Source organism: Cardiocondyla obscurior, linkage group LG22 (genome assembly GCF_019399895.1).
Source record: "Cardiocondyla obscurior isolate alpha-2009 linkage group LG22, Cobs3.1, whole genome shotgun sequence".
Taxonomy (NCBI): Eukaryota; Metazoa; Arthropoda; class Insecta; order Hymenoptera; family Formicidae; genus Cardiocondyla; species Cardiocondyla obscurior.
This window is the reverse complement of record NC_091885.1, coordinates 2,726,065-2,735,665: the sequence shown is the minus strand read 5'-3', so window position 1 is coordinate 2,735,665 and position 9,601 is coordinate 2,726,065. Positions and strand designations below refer to the sequence as shown.

At 34.8% G+C, this 9,601-nt stretch overlaps 2 protein-coding genes across 2 annotated transcripts; one reads left to right on the top strand and one right to left on the bottom strand.

The window, feature by feature from the left end:
- The first annotated feature begins 20 nt into the window (after positions 1 to 20).
- On the top strand, positions 21 to 3,234 carry LOC139111049 (ras-related protein Rab-39B-like). Its single transcript, XM_070671092.1, has 3 exons — positions 21 to 583; positions 1,453 to 1,562; positions 1,673 to 3,234. The coding sequence occupies exons 1-3, from the start codon at positions 476 to 478 to the stop codon at positions 2,109 to 2,111; spliced, it is 657 nt and encodes a 218-aa protein (XP_070527193.1). The 5' UTR covers positions 21 to 475; the 3' UTR covers positions 2,112 to 3,234.
- On the bottom strand, positions 3,047 to 9,425 carry Arp6 (Actin-related protein 6). The gene is made up of 5 exons (XM_070671084.1): positions 9,207 to 9,425; positions 7,882 to 8,706; positions 6,743 to 7,106; positions 6,339 to 6,642; positions 3,047 to 6,182 (listed from the first exon to the last, which is right to left on the bottom strand). The coding sequence occupies exons 1-5, from the start codon at positions 9,332 to 9,334 to the stop codon at positions 6,061 to 6,063; spliced, it is 1,743 nt and encodes a 580-aa protein (XP_070527185.1). The 5' UTR covers positions 9,335 to 9,425; the 3' UTR covers positions 3,047 to 6,060.
- Positions 9,426 to 9,601: the final 176 nt, after the last annotated feature.

The following is a 9,601-nucleotide window of genomic DNA, read 5'->3' as shown; positions in this document are numbered from 1 at the left end:
AGTGTTTTGTCACGATCGCATGTCGCCGACTCGGCGCCACTGTGACGTGACGGTCTCGGGTACTTTCGTACCGTTTCGTACTTTGTGCGCAGTAGCAACGGGTAGCGCGTCCTCGTGCGCACGAAAGGGTGTCGAGAGTCACGGCAGAGGACGAGCCGACGGAACCGACGAAGAAAGGATCTGTGAGAGCGCGATAAGAGAGAGAGTCGACGTGATCGCCGCGAGGGAGCGGGTCAGCGGATATCATCGCGAGTAAACACCGTCGTGGGGCCCCTAGCGCCCCGAATGATCAACGGCACGGTCAGCTGATGTGCTGGCCAGTGCGCGCTCGCGACCAGGCACGCCGCCGTGGCTCCGGGATATGCGCGGGGAGGTGATCCGCTGAGGGAGACGGAGAACGACGCGACTCGCCCGACCCGTCGACGTGCTTGGAGAGTGGCGTTTGTCCGCTGTGCAGCGCGAATTCACCGCCAAGATGGTAGAGCCCATCTTCGACTACCAGTTCCGGCTGATCCTGATCGGCGACAGCACGGTTGGGAAGAGCTCCCTCCTCAAGTACTTCACCGACGGCAAATTCGCGGAGGTACCTATCCATTGAAAAAAATTTGTTTGCGCAATGTCCGTCACGCTGTTTACACCGTGCCCCTGTTGTGCGCAGTTGTTCGCGGACCCGACGCGACACGCAATTCGTTGGCCAGCTCCGCCCTCCCCCTCCGATCGTCGCCCTCGACGGAGATTCGACGATTTAATTAGGTTAGGCCGAGCCTCGCGCGTCGCCCGCGGCTCCGACGTATCTCGGGGATGTATATTTAACGGTCCACGTAACTTGTCTTCGCTCTTCTCTTGAATTGGACGGTGACCTCGACCACACTTCGGTTTGGCTCGCCGGACAACGCTCGTATTATTTTGTTATTTTAATATTTCGTTAATAATGGACGTAATCGTCGGTTCTTTGTTCCTTGATGTTTGTAGGATGATAAGATGAAGGATGATAAATTGTAGCATGTTATTGTCGGCAGTTCTATTGATCGGTTGACTTAGTCACTGATTAAGTTGACACTGAAGTATGACCAAACTCGCCCTAAGCAATGTTTCCTGTATCTTTTAATTAAACGTCCCCGTTATTTGTTCCGCAAATTGTTTGGATACCGATTTGATAGATTAAAATATTCCCTAATTTGTTCAGGTTGTACTTCATGCAATTGTGCGATAAATACTTTTATATATTATCGTAAAAAATATTAAAAATGAATACACTAACAGTATTAAAATGTCATTAAAATTTATATTATGATCTCTTTTGAGATCAATACGTTTTATCTTTACGAAAAGAAAGAAAATGGGTAACAAAGAATAATTGTTATCGATACATTTTACTTTTAACGTCTTATTTAGAAGATAACAAAAGAAAGAAAAGAGTTTCTTTGTTTTGAATGCTTTGTACGATATCAGCTTTCAGATCCAACTGTTGGTGTAGACTTTTTTGCACGTCTGATCGAAGTTAAAGATGGTACGAGAATAAAATTACAATTGTGGGATACGGCTGGTCAAGAAAGATTTAGGTATGCATATTGTATAATTAATTGTACATTCTTGCATTGTAAATTTTTTTTCTTCGCCAGTTTTGGCGAACGAGATTGTTATGTTACCCGAGTTTCTTTTTACTATGCAGATCAATTACAAAATCTTACTACAGAAACTCTGTAGGAGCGCTTCTCGTATACGATGTTTGCAATAGAGCAAGTTTTGAGCATATTCCACAATGGATGATGGAGGCACGCAGACACATCGAGCCTCATCGCCCGGTGTTTGCTCTGGTAGGTTGTAAATTGGACCTAGTAACTAACGGCGGCAGACGAGAGGTGTCGAAAGAGGAAGCCAGAGCGTTTGCCGACGAACATGGTGTACATCACATCGAGACCAGTGCGAAGACCGGTGTGAACGTTGAAGAAGCATTTCGAACGGTTACGCAAGAAGTCTACAACAGGATACAAACCGGCGAATACAAGCTGGAAGATGGCTGGGACGGCATTAAAACTGGATTTGCTAGACCTAGTGGGTTAGATTTTAATCTAGTCGAAGCGGAGCCGGCAAAAAGTTCGTGTTGTTAAGACGTTATTTTGATTTAGTTTTAATATGATAAAAAAAGATTCGTAAGAATGCAGAAGGAATAGTTATTTTGGGAGAAATATTACATATGTAATTTAATTAATCAACGCGCATATACGAACATATTGTAATATATACTTATATTCACCCACGTACTACATGTTATTCGGGCTATAAAATTATTTATTATATTAATATAGATTGCTGTATATTAAACACATAATTTTTTACTAACGTGACAAATAACTTCCTGCTGCATTCTTATTTTAGGGGAAAGACTAACAGTTTTATTCAAAATTATAGTTACATTTGAGCTAGACATTTTTGTATATAGCTTTCATAAATATCAGATGACTAATAAAATTTATATCTTTTTTTAAAATTCTGATTATACGATGATAGAAAGAGAGAGAATTGACAGACTTATTTTCTCTAAATATATATACCGTAAAACTATTATTCTCTTCACAGACTTAAATTGAGAGACCACAAGTAAGTAGGCACACATTTCATGTCCACTATTTAAAACTGTCGTGCCAAGCTTAGACCCTAAAATATCTTAAATGGAATAGTTTTTTCCCTTTTTTAGCTTGCAAGTGCTATTCTGACAAATATTGACAAATTTAGGTATACGCCTATTGCCTAATAAATTTTAGCAAAGTCTGAATTAATATATAAATTATATTAATATATTGAATCAATTAATTTAAATTATGACTTTAATAATATATGCAGAAATTATTTTTTAATTATAAATAATTCCCGATTTGCCAAAATAAAACAATCTTTAATTATTGTACCTAATATTTAATAGGCACGTTAAATTTCGATACTCGCTAAATATTTAGCTAACTCTACATATTATGAATTTTATTGATCATCTGATATATTAAGAATATAATATTAAAACATATGTATAGGCATGAAATTAGGACTGTTTAAAAAAAAAAAAAAGATTAAAGTAATATATACAACATTGTATAAAATATTTTAAACCGGCAAAACACATTCACAATCGGGGTTTATTTCGTCCAATGAATTAATATTATCTGATAAAGAACCGGCTGTGCTACTCTGTTGAATTTATCTTTCTGTGAGATAATAAAAATTTATTTCTACATAACAGTATAAGGTTTGTTATTTAGAATATAGAGCATTATTTTGTGTGAAACGGGACTGGTAAAATTAATACTAGAAAAATAAAACGTAAAATTTGTATAAGTACAAAACAATCAGAAACACATTTTTTCTACCATTTCGCAAGTCAATGAACTGTTACCATCAAAGTTTGTGACAATATTGAATACACTTGTAATATACATAATATACGCAATTGTTGATGTTAGTGCGATACCATAAAATCTTACTTGCTTTTTATGTATTATATAAATAATTTCCACATAACCAAAGTATAGAACATACGTTATATGTAAAATATACACCCTATTTAGATTTCTTTAAATTTGTGCGAGGTGGGATATATTTTATAAATTGACATGCTACTTTATATAGTTTTTTTGTTTTTTTTTTAACTGGAATATATCTTTAGATTTAATAATATATATAATGTATAATATTTTAGGTAAATTTTCACAGTCTGTAAGTAATAAGAAACGAAATTACACAACTACCTTTCTTTGTTACGTTTTGTACTCGTCAGCTGTGGTATAAAAAAAAATGTAGATGGTTTTATAAAGATAATGAAATGATGGAAAAGCTTACAACATTGTTAATAAAATCGCAGTTAATATATAATCGCACGAAAGTACCGAAATTTTTTTTTCTTTTTTGTATGTTATATTATAATTGAATACATAACGCAAAAAATATCTGAAAAAGTTTTATTTACAGGTTGAACATTTCTTATAAATAACTGAACAAGCAACAAGTCAACATAATAAAAAACTTTTGTAGTGCTATATTTTTTCAATTATGGCAAACGCTGAAGTTTTTTCCGTTCGTTGCATAGGTGTAAATTACCATATGGCTAATGATTATATCCTTTTATGTTTTAATTTCACGGTATTATGAATGCATGTGTAGCTTAAACATTTATGCAAACAATCTTACTATCTATCGCACACTGTAAAAAAAAACCCACTAAGAGCAAAATAATCAATATTAAAATATATGCAAAAAAACATTTTATACAAGAATTAAATATTTTGAAGGACCGTATTGCATTATATTTATCATGAGTTTCAAGTATATTAAAGATGTAAAATTTGTCACATTTGGAGTGAAAACAGGATACAGCAGCATATATATGTATTATATATTATAAACTACTCTCTTCTTTCTTTTCGTGTTGTGTAACATATTTAATATTTTATACTTACATTTTAGCATTTTACAGAATTGAAGCCATGTGAACACCTATAAGTCTTCTCTGATTGTACTAATAGCTAACACAATAATAATTTAGATAGATATTTTTTTAATAGAAACAGTTATAACGTAGCATTTACAGTACTATTTTTTTAAATTGCTTTATACTAACTACACATTACATATTCTTATCTAAATAATAATTTAACTCATTTTAATATGTGCACTAATTACAGCTATAAAATTCATTACAGTCTTAATAAAATATCTTATGAGTAACGATGTCAATAATTATTATATATCTTAACTTATACATGAAATTATACTTTATATTATTAACAAAAAAAATATAACATTATATATCCATATATTTCGTAAACATATAATCTAAAGATTCATTGTGTTTTTTTTTGTTTTTTTTTTGTATTTTTTTTTTTAATATTAAATTACATATTTACTTCGTCTTGGAAGAAAAATTTCTTGTTTTATTGAATCTATATTTAAAAGTTATCAATATCTAAAGTGACTAGAAATATTCTAGTTTTTTTTTCAACATACACATATTTCTTTTGGCAAGATTTCTGTGATATAAATGTACGAAATAGTGAACAATTTCTAGAAATACTACATCTAGCATTATATAATACTTGCTTGACGTTTATCGTTTACATAATGATCTGTACATTTTTAATTTAAGCAGCTTTCATTACCCTATATTTACAAAACAATTCATTGCGTGTGCTATGTACATAAAAGTAAATAGTTTTATAATTTAAATATGCTCAAATGGCACTAAAATCTTATATTGTATTTTTAAACATTTATGTCCCCTGTCAACATCACTGCACTGAACGGTATCAGGTGCTGGATAATAATCCTGATAGAATTAGTAACATATGTACTACAAAGTACATTGCAACTGGCATATTGATTCTTATACAAAGCTTCATGATATAAAGTACTAGTAGATAATGAGTTTTTTTTTTTAATATATGAAAATTTAAATGCCATAAGTTTCAAAGTTAATATAGGGGCAGTTTTAGAGCATATATACAAGATGTTCCTTTTAATTTATAACATAAAATATTCTTTGCATATGACATAAGAAAAATAAAACTCCTAAGTTTGTTTTATTATGCGCATTTTAGAATACTATTAAGACGTATATACGTTCATACATATATGCATACATTTAAAAATAAAATAAATATAGATTTTATTTATAACTAAACCCCGAGAAAAGGATTAGTTCGATAACATTTGACATAAAATTAATAAAAACAAAAACAATAAAAAAATAGAAACTTTCAAGTGTTGTTTCGCTCACAGAGTCCACAACAAAATGGAACATCTAGTATATATCTTGTACATACTATACTAATAAATAAATCTTAAATAGCAAAAATTTGAGAAAAACACATTTAGGTGCCTTAAATAACGTGAACATAATTATATTTTGGAATGTGTTTCAGGCCCCTTTAATTATTTAAAGTACTTTTTTAATTTATAGACAATATAAGAGAAAATATACTTAAGGTTCCCCTTTAATGATGGTAACATTTACTTTCCTGTCATCATGCATGTATGCGCACGTTTTACGCTTAAACAAGTGAGGCATTCATATTATAAGGCGTCACTTATTATACCTTCGTTACTGTGTTCCAGAGATTCGCATCCAAACAGTACGTATTCTTCTCGTGATAGCCAAAATGGATTACCTTCAACATATTCCGGTGGAGTTTTATCTGAAACAAATTTTAAACATATGCAATTTTTTTTTTTTTAATCTAATTCATGTTTTTAAATATAATTTTCTGTTTATGCATATTTCTATTATTTTTATACTGTTTTTATTCTTTATTTGGTACGTAAATATGTAGACAAAAATTATCGATGCTTACCAGGATGCACTGCTAAAGGCACATATGTAGATCCCATTGCCACATTCCAACTATGAGTACCAGGACAGCTTCTTACTTCCAAAATCCTACTATACTCCGGCAGTACCTCACGCAAATCCTTGGTAAGTCTTAGATCAAAACCTGTAAGATCTGTATTGCCACCAGTAAGTAGAATATGTGAAAGACAATCGTGCATTATGTCTTCTGGTAAGCCTAATGTTACATCTTTTATAACTTCGGGTAAATGTAAACTGATATACATCATTTCAGGGGCTATGTATAATTCTGGCCCTAATGAAACTCTCTGAAAAATAAAAAAAAATTTATATAACATTGTTCGATAAATTGAAGTATGAAAATTATAAAACAAATTAATTATTTCTTTAGATATTATATATACATACCCAAAATTGCTTATAATCGGCGTAGCTATCAACTCGAAGATGAATGTGTTCCCTTGCTTTTTGTCCCAGGCGTTTTTCTTCGTTTTTAATATTATAACTCAGCCTGCATCTTTCTTTAACAGCCAAGATGTCTAAGTAGGATATAGGTATTTGATGATACTCTTTTGGTTGCCAGTACATAGCTTGTTTCAAGTGATAGGCAACGTGCCAACCACCAACCGGTAGCAATCTCCAACGCTGTGGCATTACTCGTCCTCCAATTACAACGGCAACTGTTGTGCTGAGAGCACCGCTATCAATTACTACACAGGTTTCAACATCCAGCATGGCACACGCTGCTAGAGGCTTCGGCACCAGACATACTCTACAATAATTTCATTAAAAATTTTTACAGCTATAACATTAATATCCGTATTGTAATTTTAGTGTTGATAAATTCATAAAAATTTAAAATTTATTTATTAAAATAATATAATATGTAACACGTGTATCTATGTATATGTATATCAGCGCTCGGAATTAGTAGCCCAGTTCGGCCGATTTCTGATTGTCTCCGCTTTCGGTCCCCCACTATCGCTTAAAGCTCGACGGCCGGTTGCCGATCGCGCGCGAGACGCTTTAACTTCGGAGCGTTCCTATTTTTATTCTCGTTAGAATCATACACTTTATTAAATAATTAATAAAATTCTTTTTCTTAACTAATAATTCATATAATTACATATTACTAATTGCCTATTATTAACATTTTTATTATTTTAATAATTATTTTACTGTGTATCCGAGTTTTAAACATATAAAATTATATATATTAAAATACATTTTTATATATTTAAAACTCGGCCACACAGTAAAATAATTAATAAAATAAAAATGTTAATAACAGGAAATTAATTAGTAATATGTAATTATATAAATTATTAATTAAAAAAAAGAATTTTATTAATTATTTAATAAAATGTATGATTTTAACGTGAATATAAATAGGAACGCTTCTAAGTTAAAGCGTCTCGCGCGCGATCGGCAGCCGGCCGTCGAGCTTCAAGCGATAGTGAGGGACCGAAAGCGGAGACAATCAGAAATCGGTCGAACTGGGCTACTAATTCCGAGCGCTGATGTATATTAATTTAAATTATTATTACCTTGCTACTTTAACTTCCTGAAATAAATAATGTAATAACTGTTTTCTTAAAGTAGGATGCATTGCGAGTGGTTCGCAAAACATGAGTACGGTATTCGGCTTTCTGAGTGTTGCAGTTAAGCTCATTTGGTGAAACAGGTGATCAATAAAGGTTTTCAGAACTGGAAATGTGCCTTCGCACAGCAAGGCCTCTGCCGGACTCACGACATCTACATTTGGAATACCGAGAACTTCTACCGTGTCAGTGCAATATCCATTTATTAATTTCTGATATATTGGATTTGGCCTGGTGTAGCACATTGGATCATTCTGATGTGTAGTTAATCTTCGCTTTTCTCTGTACAACTTCACGGGATTGCAGAAAACGCAGAACGGTCCGCTCGGCCGTGGAATCTTAGTGGTCGCCAATTCAGGCAGCTTCAACAGCTTTAATCGTTTCGCTAGCGATTTTGTGTCAGATTTTGACCGCGTACTGCTACTCGGAACGTTCTGAACTTGTGTCTGTTCCACGTGAGTTTTATTGTTGTACTTCGGTATGCCGAACATGGAGAAGTGTCTCCTCAGTCCGAAGTATGGAGTGATGACCCAAGTGTACTTATTGCCGATCTCGATGACTACCTTGGCGCTAGAGCCTTCAACACAGTTCCTCTGACATGTGTACCCGCTGCAGTGATAGCACTTCGGAAAAGGTGCGTTCTCCCCCAACGTTATGACCATGTGCAATCTATAGCACATAGCTTTAAAACTGACGCTGAGCAATTGTAAGCATTTTATATCCGGGAACTTGAAGTGTACCTTTGAAATCAGCTGCAGCCACTTCATCTTCCTGCAAAATAACAAAGCTTATTATCCCAGAATTAAGAATAAACATCTCTTATTCGGAAGAAGCTGTCTCTGTACGCTGAAAGGCAGATATGGTCGACGGCAGCTAGCGAATGTTACTTTAGCGTCGTGTGCGTCGAGTTTCACATGTATCGCATGCATATACCGCGCCGGCCGGTTTGCCGAAGACCGATTTCTCCCCGTTCTCTCATCCCCTGCCTCTGCCGCTTAGAATTACGTACGTACGCTAGCCGCTACCGCCGCAGAAAACGCCATATCTACCCTTCGGTGTACGTGCTGTTTGATACGCGATCGGTCCTCACAGAGAAGACGACGCCTCGGCCGCGAAATAATTTCGCGTAGCGAGTTTCCACGGAAAAGAAAGCGGAGAGTGAGATTAATCTTTATCAGTTCGTGTGCGCAAAAATTTCGTCCGGAGTAAATCGCTCGCGAGTCTATCCGCGACAAACTCGGAGTAACGTTAATCTAACCTAACGCACTCACCACAGATAATCCGTGTCCGACGTTTTCCTTAAATATTTGCACGTGCTGCCGAACGCGATAATGTCAGGTACATCGCAATATAATAAAATCTTAATCCAAATCTCCTCCGGGAAGACCGCGGGATCCATAATTGTTATTGATAAAAACGATAGAAAAGTGTACGATCAACAGTCACTTGACAGGCCTTCAGACACTCCCCAGGACCAGCGAATACGTTGGTCAGGCTCAAGGTTATGGTGAGACGAATCGTTAAGTTACCTGCGGACAATATCATCGTACAAACGTAACTTGACAATCAAATTCTCTTGGCGCGTCATTTTAAGTAAATCGGGTGTTCGCGAGTGACTTGTGCGCGGAAGATTAACTCGACACAAACTGAGAGGAGGAGCAGGCTC

Coding starts and splice junctions, on each gene's coding strand:
- LOC139111049 (XM_070671092.1), top strand. CDS start 476: ATGGTAGAGCCCATCTTCGACTACCAGTTCCGGCTGATCCTGATCGGC. Junction 584..1,452: donor CCGACGGCAAATTCGCGGAG/GTACCTATCCAT, acceptor GTACGATATCAG/CTTTCAGATCCAACTGTTGG. Junction 1,563..1,672: donor GCTGGTCAAGAAAGATTTAG/GTATGCATATTG, acceptor TTTACTATGCAG/ATCAATTACAAAATCTTACT.
- Arp6 (XM_070671084.1), bottom strand. CDS start 9,334: ATGGATCCCGCGGTCTTCCCGGAGGAGATTTGGATTAAGATTTTATTA. Junction 8,707..9,206: donor TCGGACACGGATTATCTGTG/GTGAGTGCGTTA, acceptor GTTATTTTGCAG/GAAGATGAAGTGGCTGCAGC. Junction 6,643..6,742: donor CCGATTATAAGCAATTTTGG/GTATGTATATAT, acceptor TTTATTTTTCAG/AGAGTTTCATTAGGGCCAGA.